General features: G+C 35.8%; 2 protein-coding genes across 3 annotated transcripts; one reads left to right on the forward strand and one right to left on the reverse strand.

The window, feature by feature from the left end:
- The first annotated feature begins 230 nt into the window (after window positions 1-230).
- LOC114521135 (rho GTPase-activating protein 8-like) lies at window positions 231-12,672 on the forward strand. 2 transcript variants are annotated; one of them, XM_028541546.1, is made up of 11 exons: window positions 231-938; window positions 4,566-4,667; window positions 4,768-4,855; window positions 5,963-6,094; window positions 6,947-7,033; window positions 7,687-7,785; window positions 8,505-8,618; window positions 9,135-9,205; window positions 9,535-9,741; window positions 10,658-10,764; window positions 11,656-12,672. In XM_028541546.1, the coding sequence occupies exons 1-11, from the start codon at window positions 422-424 to the stop codon at window positions 11,821-11,823; spliced, it is 1,692 nt and encodes a 563-aa protein (XP_028397347.1). In that variant the 5' UTR covers window positions 231-421; the 3' UTR covers window positions 11,824-12,672. The 2 variants fall into 2 exon arrangements, with proteins under 2 accessions (XP_028397347.1, XP_028397348.1); XM_028541547.1 differs by lacking the exon at window positions 231-938 and adding an exon at window positions 4,280-4,327.
- Window positions 12,673-14,390: 1,718 nt separating this feature from the next.
- LOC114521107 lies at window positions 14,391-16,320 on the reverse strand. Its single transcript, XM_028541523.1, has 2 exons — window positions 16,087-16,320; window positions 14,391-15,600 (listed from the first exon to the last, which is right to left on the reverse strand). Exons 1-2 carry the CDS (start codon window positions 16,112-16,114, stop codon window positions 14,636-14,638), a joined length of 993 nt encoding a protein of 330 aa, XP_028397324.1. The 5' UTR covers window positions 16,115-16,320; the 3' UTR covers window positions 14,391-14,635.
- Window positions 16,321-20,496: the final 4,176 nt, after the last annotated feature.

Genomic DNA, 20,496 nt, shown 5'->3' on the forward strand with positions numbered 1-20,496 from the left:
TTTTGTGATTAATTGGCGTAGTTCAGCAGGTTTTGTCCTGTATATAGCCTCTGTGCTCAAAAACCGCCAGCCGTCTGGACTCCATCCATAGAATTATAGAATAGAAATAATACACTTGTCTATGACTCTGCCATTTGAAATTGTGCCTAGAAAAAGGAATCTTCCAAGTTCCAAATATGGAAATGCTGTTCTTTAAGTGGAAACACCTCTATTATTATTAAGGAATTTTAGCTGCGAATACAGGACATTTCAGAACAAAATGACAAAAAATAATATCGAAACAAGTATAATTTTCAAATTTCTTGCACTTCATGCAGAGAATTGGTCCAATACTGATCCATAGAGAACAAAAACCGTAGCAATTTATGCTCGAAGCGGAAAAAGTCCCATTTGAAAGTCTGTGAACGAATATATTTCAAATATGGCGAACGGGCGGAATGATTTAGCAAATTATAATGGTGTTGTATCTGATTCATATAACGGCGAAACACACGGACAGGTTTTGGGAAGACATATAGAAACGTCTGTCGGCATTTCTCAAGACGAATATCCCCCCGAATCGAATGATAATTGTGTTGAAATAAGCCTCGAGCCATGCGCTACTGAGCACGATTCGAACATCCTGGAAAGCAAGACGTCTCCTAAAAAGTCTTCTTTGAGACGTAGACCCTATGTTGCACCGAAGCCCATATTGGTCAAGTATCGTTCAAACAAGGATGGGCAAAACGCGTGCGAGTGTTTGGAGAACCGTGAGGATAATGACTCTTCAAATATTAGCGCTGAAAGTGAGCTTGGTGCGGATTTAAACGTTCGAAAGAGGGAAGCCAGAAGTTCCAGAGACCTCAGAAACTCTGCTGGTGCTAGTGGCGGTATATTTAACGAAGATTTTGAACCTGATTTCGGCGAATTTGAGGTAGAAACCGACGAAGTTGTAAAAGGTAAATCCATTAGATTATAGTATCATATTTCCCTAGTTTTGTCTTTGAAGTTTGAATCAGACAATAGATACTGATACTATCCACAGGGGTTCAGAAATGCCCGGTATATAGAATAGTTTTATAAGGTAAGGTACAGGACAATAACAATCAGTATGTAGATATGCACTTACGTAACGGAACTAGGAGCAATTATTATCGTCATATTTCATCATATCTTCATGCTGTAAGTTTATAATCAAAACTAAATAGAAATGTATAGTGACAAATGTAATTGGTAAGTACATGTATACATGCCTTTATTTAAAAACACATACCATTATACTGTTACCAAGATTTATTATAACATATGTTTTGTTGAATGATTAAGTTTTAACAAACTGCAGTCAGATTATTCTTAAAGAATTACCAATCCTTTAGTACTATAATATAAGTATTATGTGTATGAGTATATAATGGCAGGCAAGTACCATACAGTAAATCTGCTGGTGTCTTTTGGTACCCCTTTTTCTTACACGTGGCAATGTGCTTAATAATATATGAACTTTGCGTTAGCAATTTAGTCAAATACCAGATAATTCATCCCGTCACTTATTGGAGTGAGCTTATATACATATATATATATATATATATATATATATATATAATTATATATATATATAATTATATATACAGTAGGAGGCAAAAGTTTGAGTCCAGTCGTTGTAGAATTCCAGTATTAAATCCTGGCAGCGTATTCGAGTAAAGACATGCGTGCTAGTGTTTCAGTACTATAAACCATATTAATTGCACACTGTTTTGGTCCTAATGATCTAAATTATAACAAAATAAAGTTCTCATTCCTTTACACTGCCCAAGATGGGTGGGAAAAAGTGCAAAGTGATGGTGCACAAGGACAAATAGTTGCATTAAGTATTGAAGGATTCTTTCCTCGTAAGATCGCAGAAAAAGTGAGAATTTCAAAGGGTGGTATGCAACTAACCTTGGAGAGGTTCGAAGAAACTAAATCCTACTCAAGCAAACTTTTAGCTGCCTCGGTCATGCTGGGTTTGGCAATATTGAAAGATATAATAGGATCCTAATCAAGGAAAAGTATCATCCGATTCTTCAAGGACATGGAATTTCATCTGGTACAAAGATAATCGCGCGTCTAACTACATGATAATCACCCTAAGCACATGCACATCTTCTATGTGCCAGAAATCTTTTAGAAGCAAACTCGTTCTGGTTATCTCGTTCTCCTGGCTTTCCACCTCAAATTCCAGATCTAAAACTTATGGAACATTTCTAGGACCGTTTCAACGGGAAAAGGGCGAGGCAGAGACCCAGCAGCGACGATGACTTGAGGCAAGTGGTCAACGAATGCTGGCAAGGTATTGAACGTGCGACATTAAAAAACCTATGGAATCTATGCCAGCAAGAATAAAGGCCGTTTCAAGAGCAAAAAAGAGGGATACAAAGCATTCACATGTAATGCATCTTTGCACATTAACATACGTTAAATGAATATCATAACATCTCATAGTTGTTGTACAGCATGTATTTTTCAGTTTACTTACTTACTTTTTTCTAGTTCACTTATAGGTAAGGTTTTCTGTAGAAAATTAATGTATGCTGCCAAAACAATGAAATACAGTCACTGGACTCAAACTTTTGCCTCCTACTGTATATATAAATTAAAGCTGGTTCAAATTTTTTAGTAAATCTATGGGCAAATTTTGAGATATTGAACAAAATTTTAGTATCTATTGGGGACTTATAAGTGCAGTAGGGGGAATTACATATGTGAACATGGGGCTTTCATTCCAACCTTCAATGTTTGTGATGTGTATAGAATTACTAGATTATGTATTTATGTTGACATGATGAGAAGTTTATATGTTGCAGAATAATATTGTTTCTTTGGGGTGTATTAGGATGTCAAGTAATTGGGGCCTAACAAAAATGACAATAAAAATATTGATAGCACAGTGATAAAGCATATGACTCATATATATGAATTAATATTCTGATGACCAGTGCAACACAGAGTTACCAACCGTGCGATGACAGGGAGAAATTGAGAAGTGGCTTATATCAGCGTTATTCTTTCCGAAAAAATTTGACTAGCCAGCCTTTGATTAGCCAGCCTCTTTCCCAGTTAGAAAAAGTGCTGACTGGCCTAAATTTACATGATACAGCAAAATTCCCTTGGTTCTTTGAAAATTATTGGCGGCCAATTTATAAACATTTATAACTTTTGCTCGTTCAGAAATATCTGACTAAAGCATTGAGGAAACCACAAGTTTTGCATCAGATGGGTCTCGAAAATATCGAATATTCACTAGGAGTAAGTTTTATCATGCAGGGAAGGCTATCAAATTATGAACCAAGAACGAACAATACAGAAATTTAACAATGGGAAGAACCATTGAATGCAAATTGAGATTTGAATTGATCAGCAACAAATGATATAGCTAATTGCTAGTATGATTTCCCTGAAACGGTATTTGAGTACTCTCACTGTCTCTCTAAAAAGTGAATGAACATTTTGGATTTTATGAGATTGACTTTGAGTAAAGTGAAAGGTTATTAAAGAACAGATAATTGTGCAAGGCAAGTACTCAACAATAGGGATATTTGATGACAAATATTTAGGATTATTAAAGAAGAGTGATTTTTGTTGTTAAAATGTAATCTTTATATATGGCCCGTAACCGTGTATTTTATGGGCAAAAATGAAATATTTTCAACTTTTTCAGTGTGTTATAGTCTTAAAGATACTTATGGTTAACATTGCTAGTTCATGTTAACCATATATCATGTTCAAACTGTATTACTATTTGGCCTAAATTAATATAGCTAGGCCTAGAACTACGGTGTTTAATCATCAGTACGTTGCTGACAGTGGTGGGGAATTTCCTACGTCGGCGAATTTCGGAAAAAATTAAAGTAAGCGGGGGATTTCTTTGTCAGCAAATACCGTATATGAATGAAACTATAGAGTCTTAACCATAGCAACTGTCGTGTTGTCTTGCCAACTTAATTCCATTAACAAGGCCTGCTCTAAACTCGCTGTCAACCTGCAGAATCTGTTCCGTCTGCCACCTAGGGAATTCTACTTAAAACTGTAAGCTGTTAAGTATGGTGCAATAATAAACTATAATGTGTATGTATACTACCTGCGTTTCCATGCAATATTATTTCCCTTTCTTTAGAATCCTTACTTTATATTCATGATTAGGGTTATTCCTAGGTAGATACATCGGGGATTTCCCGTTATCTAGTTTTAAATAGTTGTAGGTTGATATTTTATATGTACATATTGATTTTTGACCTTGTGTATAACTAGAGGTATAAGTATAGCTGACTGACCACTTTCACTGCGCCGATGCTCGCGTTCAATGCTCGCGGTAGGTTACTTCATGGGTTGGTTGTAATAAACTGATCTAGTCAATGTTGATGCATTATGCTAGATTGCAATAACCACAGGAAAGTTAAAGTACTGTAGCTCTTTGCATAGTTTGTTTTCTATCTAAGAATTTGTGTATGCAACGTCTGCAGTATCCTCAAAGTCGTGTTTAATCCTCTTAAAAATTAAGAGGAAAATAATTCGAATGACAGTTCAAACTAATTCTTATTTCGTTATAGAGTTAGAAAACGAAGTTGAGGAACCGCTTCTTGACCCACCAGAACAAAACATGAGCGAAGACTTTTCTGATATCGACCGTCATAATATCTTATCCATTGGAGGTAGTAATAACCATTATGACTGCCCCGGTTTATTTTTCCTTTAAAAATGAGTGAACTATAAAAACGTTAATTCTCATTTAATGTTCTGTTTTTTAATCAGGAGATGACAAAAATGCCAGGATCGCCATCGTATTTTCAGCATCCAAGTTGCCACCGAAAAATGAAATTGATCATCAGAAGCTGTTTAGGTAAATTTTGTTCCATTTCTTTATTTTTCTTTGCTTGCATATTAATTTTATACTTGTTGATGTTATTGTATGTTTCGCTAATATTCGTTGTGCTATACTTGCTTATACAGAGTGTCCCAAAAAAAAGTCCCCGCTATTGAAATGAAGCTTTTGTTGGAATTTGAATGCATGATCAACGCAGTAGTGTGTAAATAGCATATTCATTAGGTTGAGGCATTCAAATAAAGCGTCTTGCTTTCAATTGGGTTTATCATAATATTAAGGCAATCAGATTCGAACAAAGGCTTGATTTCAATAGAGGGGACATTTTTTGGGACACCCTGTATTGTAAACTTCGTTACATGATTATGTAAATATTCTTGCTCCCTTGCTTTTTACTCAGCTATTGTAATTACTATGTGGCCAATTGTTCAAAAGACGGTTAATTTAACCCATGCAGGGTTAACGCAAATCTTTACATCAATTTTTTTCATCGCTTGTTTGTAAAAGTTGAGTATTCTTCCATGAATATTTTCTGTCTCAATAGAAGTCATATTTTCTAAATTTTTGAAACGTCCAGCTGTGCAAAAGCATAAACTAAAACCGCGGATTAGGATTTAACCCGGGGATAGCGTTGAACAACCGGCCCAAGGAGGCCATCTGTGTTTCCAGTTTTATATATTGCTGGCAAGCACGCGTCTCCGACTGCAATGCAATACACTGTATATGAAACTGGACGCACGTGTACGTCTGGGCTACCTATAGGGTAAGCTACATTGGAAATGAACAAGCCAAAAATTTGAAATTAATAAAAAGTAAACGACGTCACCTCTCTGACAAGCTAACAAACAGAAGAGTAAACACCGAAACAATTTAACCCATTAAGAGTAAAATCAAAGTAAAAATGTACAGAATATTTGTTCATTTTCCGTACCGCATTCGTATATTTAATTTATTGTTTAATAATCGTCTTGCCAGTATGGTAAATTCCCCTCCTATTTTTATTATTTTAGTTTATTATTACGTATTTGTCAACAATAAGGACTATTTACTTTATAATATTTTATTCGTTTAATTCTTTTTCTTTGTTTATCCTTGCTGTTAATATGTTTGTTTACTATTTTTTAGATACATGCAGTACACGTTGGATAAATACGTGGAAAATGATTATTCTGTTGTGTACTTTCATCATGGTCTGAACAGCAAAAATAAACCATCAATTTCATGGCTTGTTCAAGTTTATCATGCCCTCGACAGAAAGTAGGTTGAGGAAGAACTTCAGTAAATAGAATACATGCACGCGTAGCGTCTCATGCATGTGCACAGAGTTGCAAAAAGAGTTCAACCTTCCTCCGGTAGGATTTCAAGTTTTGAAAACCTTCCTCAAAATGACGTTGTGTCACTGAGTCAAGTATCAACCAGCATAAAGAAATATTTGTTTTTTGGTCCATGCGTGTGATCAATTAGAGTGTTCAACTTTGAAACTTCCTCACAAACCTCATTCAAAGCAAACCTTCCTCCGGGTGGTACCCTCGTACCCGCAGCTTTTTTGCAACTCTGCACGTACATACATCCTGTTGCGCCACCTACTATTAGTACTATATAAATGTATGTTGTCTTAGCCACTTTCTATGAAGTACTAAATTCTACGACCATGCATTGATCGATCTAACTTCGTGCTGCGATGCTGTGGTGGAAAACGTGATATTTTAGGAATATTTTAGAATACCCTGGAAGCCTGCCTTCTTAATGTGCATCTTTACATGTTTTCAACGCTGGGCGATTCTTATGGTTCCAGCGGCCTAGATTTTCTGGACTTAGGCCAGGCCTTTGCTCCTACATACAGTATAGTGTAAACACGACTTTAGTTTGGAAGACTTCAGAAGGCTCGGTTTCCTTAACCATTAGTTCATCCTTGCAGGAGTGGATCCAGCACTAATGCACTAATTTGCATGACACAAGAAAACTTCTAAAAATAACAACTCTGTTTTGTAATGCAAATTTGTACACTAGTGCTGGATCCACCCCTGCTTCTTTGTCGTTCAGACCCACATTGTTTTTCCATATTTCGCCTTTTTTTGCAAAAAAATCCCAATAAAATCTCGTTTTTAGGTACAAGAAAAATTTAAAAGCTTTATTTATCGTCCATCCAACGGGATTCATAAAAGTTATATGGAATGTCTTAAAACAGTTTATAAGGTGAGTGCTCAGTTATACTGTAATTATATTAAATATCTACTGTAATTTAGAATGTAATTTAGAGGGAATAGAGAGATAGTCAACCTCGTTCCCGATATTATGGTTCGCTACCTAAAATAATTCAGATTAAGTTTATAATTTTAATAACCTGTAAAAAGAGAGATATGAGGATAATATTTAAAGACTCGGTGATCAAGAAATATATATGTATGTGATGTCGCCTGAACTATAAACATAAAGTTGATAAAGGTTTGTAAATTTAGCTACAATTGTATTTACGCCTGTATTCTAAAAGCTCATTCACACTCAAACGCATTGAGTGTGAGATCTCATTCTTCTTATATCTTTTCCATGGCAATAGCTTGATTTTCAATGTTTTACTTCCTTAAAATCAATATTCATTGACTAAGAAAGAACTTTCAAATTGAACTGTAATAACAAAATTTCTATGTCACACTCAAACAGTGTGAGTGAGCTTTTTGAATACAGGCGTTAGTCAAATTAGGTCGTAACATCTTCTTCTCGGATTAGGAGAGCAACATATTTTTCATAAGAATGGGGAGGGGGTGCACATTGTCTTAATAACTAACAAGCCACCTTATATAGATTTTACCCCAACATAAGTTTCATGTTAGAAATCACTTTCTTTGCAGTGCAAAGTTTTCACAAAAGGTTGTGTACGCAAATCGTTTGGCGGATTTGGAGGAATATTTACATTTACCACAGCTTGATATTCCCGAAGTAGTTAAAAAGTAAATACATTGTTATCGTAGTATTCATAAAAACTAAAATGAAGTGGAGCGGTCATTTTGACCGACGGACTTATCTCGGCCGTTAATTTGTGTGTTTGGAAACACTATGTCCAAGTGACCATTGTGGTGTTGTGTTTGAAACAGATTTAGTACGAGGACGTGAACGTCAAAGACGGCGTGAAAATGGCGAAAGAATTGCGTTGCATGTTCGTATATAGACGACGCATCGCGGCATTTATTCGCCTTTTCCACGTGCTCTTTAGTCGTGGTAAATCACTCCAATATAGGTAGGAAAGCGAGTTGTAGTATATACAGTGCTTGACCTCGCTTCCAGTGCTTCCAAAATTTATTTGCATAATAGCTGTCCTAGCTCATAGGGGGATAGGAATGACAAAGAAGAAAAACAAGCAACTTTTGAAAATAATGGATAAAATATCATACAGATCCCTCCCTCGTGGTTTTCATTTGGAAGGGAATTTCCTTTTATTGTGGAAACCCTGATTGCTTCCTATACGAAGCGTCTTACTGGTTTTATAGATCAAGCTCTCTGAATTGCTTGCTTATGTCGTTTATTCACTAAATGATTTGAATGTATCTAAGAATAAATTTTGATAACTTTGCGACCATTTTGTCACATAATTTACTTGACATGTTGTATGAAACTGTTGTACAATTTATATGAGTATTTGACCATTAATTCAACTTGTTTTTATTGTCAGACACGATGAAGAGATCTCAGAGAGATACAAACCAAAATACTCGCCAGCAGTGTTTCACACAGATCTGGAAATATCACTGCCTGAAACACAGCAGTTTGGCGTTTCCTTGGAAAGGTATAGCAAAACATTCCGAGCATAAAATACCTATAAAAAGTTTTTTTCATTACGTCAGACTATATGATGATAGTTCTAGTCTTGTGTTTATACACGGTGAAACGTTAAGGCGTTTTCATTTGTGTTTTTATGGACGTAGCCCTATCATTTCACGACAGACGTTCAAGCTATGTCGAAATATTTGTTTACGTTTGTAAAACATACGAATTTTCTATAACAGAATCCCTTTTTAAAAATCATTTTTTCTAATCATACTAAAACAATTGTTTTTCTCTACTCACCTCAGTTTTTTTTGAGCGATATTCCCCTCTTCTTCGGCAAATAATTAAATATTGGAATTTTCAATTCCGTTAGATATTGGAACTTTCAACTGTAGGAAAAAGGCAAACCTTGTATAATGGAGACGAACTTTAGAACGCTAGAAAACCCCGCACCTTGCTGTAGTAGATAGCCTTAATCAATTACCGTATATTTTCTTTATTCCAAATATTAATTTTTCATAAACTGTTTTTGAAGAATTAGATCACACACTGGCGACGACATTCCTACTGTTGTACAATGTGCAGTTAAATTCCTAAGGGAATCAGGTAATTTATCATAATAATAAACTATGTTTTATAGACTATATACTATAAACTTTGAAAAACAGTCTCAGACCACATTAATTTATTTTTCTGCGATTTCTAAACAGCCGAACAATATACTTATTATACTGTATATATATACAATATTTTTGAAATTTTGCATGGTGGACTTATATCATCAAATTGTATATAATATAGCAAATACACGCAGTGTTTCTATACAAATTGATGATCCATCCCTTCACATCTGTATCAAATCGAAGCAAAAATCGTACTTTAATCGGTCTTTAGACGTCTTTCTAAAAATGCATGATTATTTTGTTTTACTCAAGGTTTAAAAGTTGAAGGTTTGTTCAGACGTTCTGGTAATGTCTCGGTGGTTAAAGGCTACGCAGAGAAATTTAATAAGGGAGAATTTAAGAAATTTAACGAGGAAGAAGATATTCACGTCGCTGCGGTTTTAATAAAGAGGTTTTTGCGAGAACTTCCAGAACCACTACTTACGTTCCAGTTATATGAAGATATTATGAGAATACATGGTAAGTTTAAACCTAATGTATGTAAAGGCCTAAAAATGTGTTCAAATAAGTCATTGCTAGTAGAGAATGAGCTACAGTATCTCGCTTGCATGTTTCTGTATAAAATTTACGTTAGTATATTCAATTGCCATAGTCCGAGACATTTGCAAAAATAGAGACAAGATGTTGCTGTCTAGTGCAACTTTCAACCAAGCATAATTGTAGATAAGTGAATCTGCATGGAAAGCAGCATCCACATGCAATTACCGACACTATACACCTTACGAGAATGCATGGAACTACACTTTACGCGAACCCATGAAGCTACACCTTACGAGAATGCATGGAACTACACTTTACGCGAACGCATGAGTCTACACTTTACGAGAATGCATGGAACTACACTTTACAAGAATGCATGGAACTACACTTTACTAGAATGCATGGAACTACACTTTACGAGAATGCATGAATCTACACTTTACGATAATGCATGGATCTACACTCTACGGGAATGCATGGAACTACACTTTACGAGAATGCATGGAACTACACTTTACGAGAATGCATGGAACTTACACTTTGCGAGAATGCATGGAACTACACTTTACGAGAATGCATGGAACTTACGCTTTACGAGAATGCATGGAACTTACACTTTACGAGAATGCATGGAACTACACTTTACGAGAATACATACATGGAACTTACTTTACGAAACGGCTTCTTATTACATTATTCTATAGCTTCAACGTTGCACGAAGAATAGGTTGTCCCCCTGTAAATTTTAACATTTAATAGTGAAAGTGAATATTCATAAATTGATAATGGAGATTATAACTCCTACTTGCCTGCAATTACAAGCAGTGCTCTTGTGATGTCAAACATTTTCCACAACAAAAAAATCGACGTTTTACCCCCAATATTTTGCACACAGGTTTATCTGACGAAGAGAAAGTAGGAGAGGTGAGACGAGTTCTTAGAGGTTCTCTACCACGACAGAATTACTTGGTGTTGAAGTATCTGATGGAGTTCTTAGTTCAGGTTTGTAAACTGTTTATTCTGGGTTCTCAAACTGAAATACGTCTGTCAATTATTTCTATATTAAACTATTCTTTGTTGTAATTTGTCTCCTATTGCATTGCCTGAAACGTACAGGAAAAACTTGAAATAAAGCTCGTGAACTAATTTAATTGTTTATATACTGTATTTGCGCCTGATATTTCTACCCAAATAGTTTTCAGTTTTAGGAATCTTGTTTCTCCCTAGCACCCGAAGAAAATCTGTAAAAAATACTATATCCAGTCAGCTGCAACACACCAGTGTTTCCTCAATTTACTTGCATATGACTGTCCTCATAGGGGGATGGCAATGACAAAAGAGAGAAACAAAGATCTTTTGATAAAATATTCTATCAAAATAGATCCCTCGTTTCCTTGTGGTTGCCAATTGCAAGGAAATTTTCTTGCGTTGTGGAAACTCTGCCAGAGGGCGAGAAAAGAAGTTAGCAACTACACCTCCGCAAACCCAAAATAAGGGAAAATTTTACTAAAACAGGCTTCACTGCTGCCAACCCACGACTTTATGTTTGATTGCACGTAGCTTATATGCAGACTGAATATGTGATTCACGAATTTGTTCTCGAGCAATGAAAACCATCCCACAACCAGTAAATTACATTGCCCGCCTCGTTTTCAAATTTTGTTTGCACTCAAGCAGAATTGCTTTGTAATAAGTTTCTATTCCTAGCCATTGCAACACACAATCACTCAGACCCTAGCCTGCATGGCGGACGGTCCTTAAAATCTACTCAGACCCTTTCTATAGAGTTCATATATTCTTGCTTCGATTTCGATAAGTATAGTTGCTATAACCATGCAGTATATATTATGAAATCAGTGCATAGTTTCACAATTCCTCTCTATTGTCATGCAGGTGATGAACAACTCTGACTTTAACAAAATGAACGCTTCAAACTTGGCAATTGTCTTCGGACCCAATCTCATCTGGGCTTCATCAGCCGTTGCATCTTTGAGTGCTATGGGACCCATTAACTCAGTAACGAAAATAATCATTGAAAATGTGCCGGCCATTTTTGAATGATGTAAATTAATGCACAATGTGCGTGTACGCGGATATTTAAACATTGCATTTTTGCAATAGTATTGTATAGCTATATTATACACGCATTCACATATAGGCCTAGGTAAGATAGATTTTACATATGTTCAGCCGTGAATGTCGGTGTCACATATATACTGCTTCTTGGTTCCAAGAAAGAATAAACTTAAAACTTTTCATCTTATCTGTGTTTGTGCAACCACAGAATTGAATAGCGGGTTTTGGCAAATATTATCGGTGCGATCGTACGAAAGCTGGATAACACCGGATTTATATCGCTCTTATATATAACTCAGTCTTTAGACTTTAGTTTTTAAATTAGAGATTTTCTGTATATTGACTAATTATTTGCTCCATTTCTATATAGTTTTATTGCTTTTCAAGCATTTTTTACAGCCGAAAACAGCAGTATCCGTAAACAGAAATAACGGTATCCAGCCTTTGTACAACCGACCGTGTCCAATAAGAGTCTCGTATACTTACAGTCAGCTATAATCGATATACTTCTCACAAAAAACTATTTTCACTGATTTTCCTTCTAATAATGAAGAGGACGCATCTATTAAATAATTGATTTATTCTAGCCCTTGATGCCCTTGATAACGGAAAGTGTTTAGCGAGACACACCTGAATATTTATATTGTCAGTCATTAGTGAACGGGTTAGTTATTTACACAGAATTTATACCTATTCCTTGATATTTACGTTCAAATTTGTTCACAAATGTGTGTAAATAATATTAGTTTTCTAATAAATAAATATAATTTGTATATTATCATGAAAAAACTAAGCATAACTAAACTATATATTAATGCTCATGTGAAATAAAAAGGTATTCTGTACATTGAAATTATACGGTTATACATCTTTTTTATCTGCTATTTTCATCTACTATTTTATATTATTTTTGTTTTCGGCCCTTGCGATAAAATGTCAAGTTTATACCTGGCCTGGGGCTGATAGCAACAGTACAATGCGAGAAAAGAAAGCACAAACTCAAAAAGCAGAAGAGCTTGGACTTTATTAAAGACCAGGATATCTTAGTTTCCATTCCGGCAGCATTCCAGCACAAGGAAACGGCAAATTTCAAATGGCAAATTTACAAATAAGGTGTGCCAAGATGGATGCAATATGAAAACGTGAACTGGAATAATAATTCAGCTGCCAGCTGATGTTGAGGGACCAGTGTCCGTTCATGTATTGGTTTTGTCAGCAAATTTGACAAACGACAAGAACAAAAAAGAACTGGCTCTAGTCCTCAATTCGACTACAGCGATGTGCTATATAAATATGCTGGAATATGCCAGTATTTTATATGAACTTCTGCGTCCCGGGCGGCGGGGCCGGTTGTACGAAAGATAATCTCAGCTTAGACGGTGGATAAGCCAAAATACTCGCATAGATCTTGTGAATTTCTGAACCTGCATCTTATAAATGAAGTATGTTCTTCCATTGAAAATTAAACTATTTACATCGAAATATTTCTGATCAGTTGCTCAATAGATAGATAATTTGGTTTTTTTTTCATTTTGAACCTATCCACCGCTAAATGACTTTCAAACAACCGGCCCCTGTTTTCTTTATCAGGAGTGAACAATGTTGTGCTGCACCCCATGTCCATGAACATTATTGTTAACAATGTTGTTGAACCTTGTTGAATCACCAATTTTGAGGTAATTTTACAACAATTTGCAACGGTATTGATGGTTCAACTGACAAATGTTGTTAACAATACTCTATCACAGGGTGCGGCATCGTTCTCTATGATTGTTTGTGGAAACACCACGTGAATTTAGTTTTACAGAGCTTTGGGTCCGTAAGCCTGGACCATCATTAGTGCAAATCAACTGAACGTTTCGTAATCACACGTACAGTATTTTTTATGTTACCGCTTACGGACCAAAAGCTCTGCAGAAACTAAATTCACTGGGTGTTTCCACAAACAAACGTACAAAATTACTATTTCCTCATGCGAACACTCAATTGAAAGAATTTACAACATTGTGCACTCCTGTTGTTATCAACTAGCATCAACATGATGATTTTTAGGCGTGCATAATTGTTTACGTTGCCGTTCCATTTTTAGCTACAGTGCCCCTCTATCTAATACTTTATGCTATAGTGCACTCAATTTCTTGTTCTTTCAAAAGGATTTGTTCAATAAAAAATTTTCATAAATTTGTCTCACGTAAAACAGCAAACCTGTTAAGATGCCAAAGGCTTTTGAAATACTCATTTTGACCTAACATGTAAACGATCTTATAATTATAGCGAGTGTTATGTGTGTTGTGCAAAACACACAACAATATATAGTTAATTTTCCTAAAGCACATTGATGACAACATTGAAGATGCTTTCAATAATCCACGTGGCTATATAGGATGGGTTTGGCCACGTGGCTATATAGGATTCTACATTACTCATCAGTAAAAAGTTAAGCCAGTGTTTTTGACTTCATACTAGTAGGGATTCTAACTAAATCCCTAAAATCCATCACAATCTGAAGAAAAAAATTAAGCTAAAAGTCCACAATATTAATGCAAAATGTACCTTTAATATGGAAAAGGTTAACTAGAGATCAAACTAATTAATAATATCTCAAAGCTGAGGCTATTACTATTAGGTACCATTACATGAACTGTGTTATAGCACTAATTTTTTTGCAACATGCAAGTAAAACAGAATTACAGAAAAACTAGATTAGCTTAGGAGTAAAAGTTTGTTGCTATATGTAGTGTTTCTTTAGGCTCTATATATAAAGTAGCAAATAAGCAAAGTTTTAAAGAGTTCGAAATCAAGCTTTTTGGTAGCCAAACTTTCCGGGTGATACGTCATCAAGGGAAGGTTTTTCCTGGGAAAGCTTGTTTGATTTTTTCTTGACCACTCGAAGAAGACAGTAAATCAACACAGCGATGACAATGAGCATACATCCAATGACGCTCAGTGAAGATATAAGAATGATGTTGGTGTGATCATCTTGACGGACTACTTTACTCACAGTCCCATCTTTGTTCACATCACCACCAAGATTTGGAAAGACACGTTCAACAACCAAGACATACTTTTTATTCAAGTGTTCATCAACAAATTCTTTCACTGTCTTCTCAAACTTCTCACATTTACTTTCACGGGCGCATTTCAACATTTCTGTACACATGTCAGGGAGCATGTCCGCCCATTTAGGAACTTTTGCTGCATCGCTATCATGGAAAGCATCACTAAGGTACCAGAAGTACCCTGTGCGACTCGTCACGCGACGTATTGCTGCGATGAGAACGAGATATTCACTCCAGGCCAGTTCATGGGGACAAAATGTTGTACTGAGTGGTGTAAATATGTGACCAGCGGCGTTGACAGCAGCATCGCATTCTGTAGCGAGTGTGTATAACTGTGTACTAACGGCCAGACCTTCATCTCCGTGGGGACGTACTTTCTGATCATCAACAACCATATGTTCCTTTGTAAAACCATTGTAGGTGGTGAAGTTTCGGGCGCTTTCTCTGGGGTAGACCGCGTCAACTCTGCACCAACCAGAAGTCTTCTCTTCTCCTCTGAGTCCACGAATAAAGTCACCAGCAGATAGTTCAGACACAGAAACAATTCCTTTCTTTAATTCTTCAATCTTCATGTCGCTCGAGACACAGTTATTGTTGCAGCAGTTGCTCCCACGACAGCTGCAACCACCAACTGTTCCAGGCAAAATGACAAACATGAACACTAGAGCAATCACTGAACGAGTCATGACGGAAGTTTTATACCCTGTAGGGAAATGGAAGCATATTAAAACGAAGTGATCTATTTCATAATGGTTTGTGTGGATTTCAGTCTGTATGTAAGGCAGTTGTAAAGCAAAATGACAAATATGAACACTAGATAAACCACTGAACGAGTCATGGCAGGAGGTTTCGAAGTTGAACATTGTTATTAAGTGAAAAAATTGTGCAGAAATAATCTTTTGAATATTCAGGGTTGCAAAAACTGGACAATATACAGTATAGCTATATTTATGTGAGCTCATTGCTAGCATGAGCTGGTGGCGAAGCGTGAACGAAAACTCGATCAGAGTTGGGTTGACTCTAAAAGATCCTCGGCTAACATTCAAGGCCGTTATTCAAATAAATCCGGTTCAAATGCAAATGTCGATCGGTTGTGAAATTGTGTTTCCATGTGCAGTATATATAGTGAAACTGTGAAAGTGTTAAACGAAACTAAACGGTTAACCTTAACATAGTTGCCTCATCTTACCTTGAAACAGTCTTTCTTTCCTTTTCATCCCAGAGCAACACTTCACACGAGTTGTTGTCCTAAATCTGTCTTTGAACAACAATATTAAAAATATATATATTAAGTCCCGTGCAACCTTATTTTCCGCATTCCTCTGCTATTAATATTATACTCCCACACAGGAATGTGTGTCATGGAAAATGTCAATGACACATAGAACGGAATCTTCTTGTCATCGGCGATATCCACCTTTATAATTATATGGTTCAAAATTGATCATGAGTACTATTTGCCGAGTAGTATTTGTGAACAGCTTAGAAAAGGTTGCACGCAACACATATCCGAGTAAAAGTCGCAAGCAATAGCAATGTTGCAAAGAAACCAAAGTTGCTGTGATTCAATTCTAATTCGTGCAATGCTTTCTGCAACAAAAATACGCCGAAACTGCGATTTTCTAGCTAGTGTTAGGATATAGACCCCACTGACCCTACACACATAACGTCACAGTAGACATTAATGAAATATGTTTATACACATAACTATTGAAGACACTTTGCTTCAAGACATGATTTTTGTTCCTTAACCACTCGCATAACAATCCTTATTCTTTTCAGTAAAGCATCGACACATCTGGAGGATTTTGACGTCAGGACAGTGAGCCAATACTGCTAACGGGAGAGGGAGGTGTTCAATAATGCATAACTAAGCATCCAAGTGCTGCTTTCCACTGTCGCTCTCCTTGCACGAACGTACACGCACGTAAAAGTTTAAAACCTTCTAAGTTGTCGTATATAATTAATCAACTTTATGCGAAAACACACCAAATCATCAATACGATCCAACCCTATGCATGCGTTCAACCGTTGATTTCAATTATTTCATTGACACTTCATTGGCAAATTATTAAACTTTTATAGACGTGCGTACATGTACGTCCAAGGGAATTAATCCCAAATTAATCCCGGAGTTGTTATTGTAGAAACCTAAGAGAATTAATCCCAGAGTTAATTGTTATTGACCCACTGATCCCACGCACATAACGTCACAGCAGACATTAATTGAATATGTTTATATACATGCATTATCTAGTGAAGGCACTTTGCTTCATGAGATGAGTTTTATTCCTTAACCACCTGGTGCATAACAATCCTTATTCTTTTCAGTAAAGCATCGACACGTCTGGAGGACGACTCTTGCATGAGGATTTTGACGTCAGGACAGTGAGTCTATAGTGCTAACGGTGGAGAGAGGTGTTCAATAATGCATAAGCATCCTTATAAGTGCTGCTTTCCACTGTCGCCCTCTTTCCACGTACGTACACGCACGTAAAAATTTGAAACCTTCTAAAAGTTGTCGTATAATTGATCAACTATATGCGCGGAAAACACACCGAATCATTCATTCAATCGTCGATTTGAATGATTTCATTGACACATCATTCACATCATCTAAATTATTAACTAATCCTAGAGTTGTTATTGTAGAAACCATTTCAGATCGTTTGTTCAATAAGTAATCTTTTTTTTGTCGGTCACATTAAACTAAAAATTTGTTAATTAATGTTCATATATAAATATAAATATAAGATCATACCCTCTAGAAGTAGATAACCATCCTCTATATAACATACCTGATCTATAACTTCACGTTCCAAATCAGATCTAAAGTTCTAAACTAAAGTGGATTATTATCGCACATTCTTGGATAATTATTATGACCAACTGATTATTTTTAAATGCCATTGGAAAGTCCCCCACACACGTATACGCGATTTCCAACTCGACGCAAATTCACAGTTTTTTTTTGAGGAATTGGATTCAATTCTGATAAGAAATTTTTAGAGCTATGGTCTCCAGACACGTCAAAATGTGATATCTTTAGATGATTTGGATAATATAAAAACATGACCAAAATTAGGGGCTAGGGGCCAATTGTTCAAAGTTAGGTTAGCGCTAACCTGGGTTAAATTTTCGGTTAAATCCAGTGTTTTAGTTTATGTGCTTCTGTGCACTGTTCGTTTTGAAACTTTAGAAAATATGACTTCTATCAGTACAGAAAATATTTATGAAAAAAGATATTCAACTTTGTAAACAAGCGATTTAAAAATTCAATGTAAAGATTTGCTTGAACCCAGGGTTAAGCTAACCGGCTTCTGAACAACCGGCCCTAGGACTGTTTTCCACTGTCGCGTTTTTGTACATATTTGTACGAAACGCATGTTGTAGAAGTCTATTATTATACGTTATAATTATGTGTGATGTATCATGAATGTGTACATGTGTTGAACAATATATTGACTTATAAAATTATTCATGGTATGTATTTAGAGTTGTATGTTAGTAAAGTGAACACTTAGGTAAATAATAAATAGATTTAGTAAAGGCATGCCAAAAAGAAAAGTAAGTTACAGGAAATTGGAAATATAGTTATTCGAGTATAATAGTTATGTTGTTCCTGTGTAGTTGTGCCAGTGCGTTATGCCAGAAAAAACTCTGTAAATTATGTGATAAAGTATTGAGTAAAGTAATAGTATAGGGTATTGATTGTTGAGTATAGCGTTGTTATGATCGCTGTAAAATATAAATTGAAAAACCAACGTGTTAGTTGTGAATCAGCGTGTGCAGACAAATTCGCTGAACGAATACAGTGAATTCTGCGACAACGCACGAAAGAGTTTTATCATGATCAAATCATTTAAAAGTACTTATGAAAACAAAGATTGAATAGATGCATGCATATGCATGCAAAAAACGCGACAGTATTAATTTTTTACAGTATTTATTTATTTATATCAAATATATTGAACAATGTTCCAACAGAGAAAGTGCAAACGGACACGAGGTCCCATGCGAGGTCGATATTCTTCCGATTCCATCATACAAAAACAAATTACACGCCGGCAGAAGAAAGTCAAGAAACATATATATAGCTACATGCAGTCATGCATGTAGAGATTACTTCATGGTTGGGGAAAGCGTACGATTTTTGTGCTAACGAGCCAACCATGAAGTAATTTGTTTATTAAATGTGTATAGAGATCAATAATTTTTGACAACGACACACTTTTAATATACAAAAACACAGCGAGCAACAAAAATCGAAATTTTATGCATGAAAACATGTTTATTACCGTTTCTTTGTAATTGAAATTTCAGTTTCTTTGTAATTTTGTTCAATAGAAGTCATATATTCTTTCCGAAAGATTTGAGAATGTGCTGAATGGGAAAATATTTTGAATATGAGAATTATGTTTTGAATCTCACTCCTATATTTCGGCGCCATCTTGAAAGAAAATGTGAACAAATTGCCAAATGGAATAAGCTGCAGCCAATTTCACACCCTAAGAAATAAGCTACAGCCAAATCGACACATTTTTTTCTCCGTCAGTGAAATCCTTTTTGGCATGCATGCAAAGTATTTTAAAGATCCGTTTATACTACAGTCAATTCATTGGCACGGCACGGTCGGGCAAGGATAAAATGGGCACGGGTACAATTGAGTGTAGACGTGTAAACAGGGCTCAAAACTGTAGTAAAGAGCCTGCTCATGCATGATGTGATCATAGTGAGGTCATGCTGTTATAGAGAGAATTTATTTTTGAGTCACATTTACGTCATAAATGCGCATGCTCAGGGTTTTACTTGCAGCGAGCAACGTTTGGTCGAGAGCGAATCACGCAAGAGTGACGAAACTTTGATGTCGCCAGCGCGACCCTCTGCAGAGTGTTATCTCATGGGAAATAACAACTATTATCCATTTGAATTTATGTCTTTTATGAATAAATATTTCGTTGTTTAGTTTTTCTTTGACAAGTGGTATATAATAAAAAACTTATTTACCGAAAACTCAGAAAACATTATGTTTTGTGGACTCTCGACCATCGATATAATTTCGACAGGTCTCGGGTCCACAAAATATAATGTTTCTTTCGTTCGCAGTAAATAAGTGATAAATATTAGCTAGCTGTTAAAATATGAGTCTTGTGAGTTGTGTCAAATACTCATACTGCACACTAGTATTGTTGATAAGTTGTTTCCTTTCCGTGATAATTATTGCTGTCTGCAGCATGGAAACTTTATTAAGTAATAACGAGGTAAAGACGCATCAATATTTTGTAATTATATTGATCAACATACAAACCTATCCTGAAGATACAGAAAAATGGAAACTGGTATATTCCGTTGAAGACGCTTGAAATACATCTTTGCAACCCAGCAGATTTAAAACGTCTCTGTGAAATGCAAAGGCGGCAGATGAAACTGAATGCATAGGAGTTGTGTATAAAATAGAATGTTCGCAAAGTTAATATTGTGCTATGTCGGCCAAGCAAGTCGTCATTTACTCAACCGTATTAAGGAGCATCGAAATAAAATAACTCTTGTGGTAAGTCACTTTGAATCATGTAATTGCATTTTAACATTGGATGATGTA

Source organism: Dendronephthya gigantea, unplaced genomic scaffold, assembly GCF_004324835.1.
Source record: "Dendronephthya gigantea isolate DGI-Jeju-01 unplaced genomic scaffold, DenGig_1.0 000019F, whole genome shotgun sequence".
Classification (NCBI taxonomy): Eukaryota; Metazoa; Cnidaria; class Anthozoa; order Malacalcyonacea; family Nephtheidae; genus Dendronephthya; species Dendronephthya gigantea.

What these genes read in the sequence shown, in the direction of transcription:
- LOC114521135 (XM_028541546.1), top strand. Translation starts at nt 422, where the DNA reads ATGGCGAACGGGCGGAATGATTTAGCAAATTATAATGGTGTTGTATCT. An exon ending in GATCATCAGAAGCTGTTTAG is followed by an intron (nt 4,856 to 5,962) that starts GTAAATTTTGTT and finishes ACTATTTTTTAG; the next exon opens with ATACATGCAGTACACGTTGG. An exon ending in TAAATTCCTAAGGGAATCAG is followed by an intron (nt 9,206 to 9,534) that starts GTAATTTATCAT and finishes GTTTTACTCAAG; the next exon opens with GTTTAAAAGTTGAAGGTTTG.
- LOC114521107 (XM_028541523.1), bottom strand. Translation starts at nt 16,114, where the DNA reads ATGAAAAGGAAAGAAAGACTGTTTCAAG. An exon ending in GAAAGAAAGACTGTTTCAAG is followed by an intron (nt 15,601 to 16,086) that starts GTAAGATGAGGC and finishes ATTTCCCTACAG; the next exon opens with GGTATAAAACTTCCGTCATG.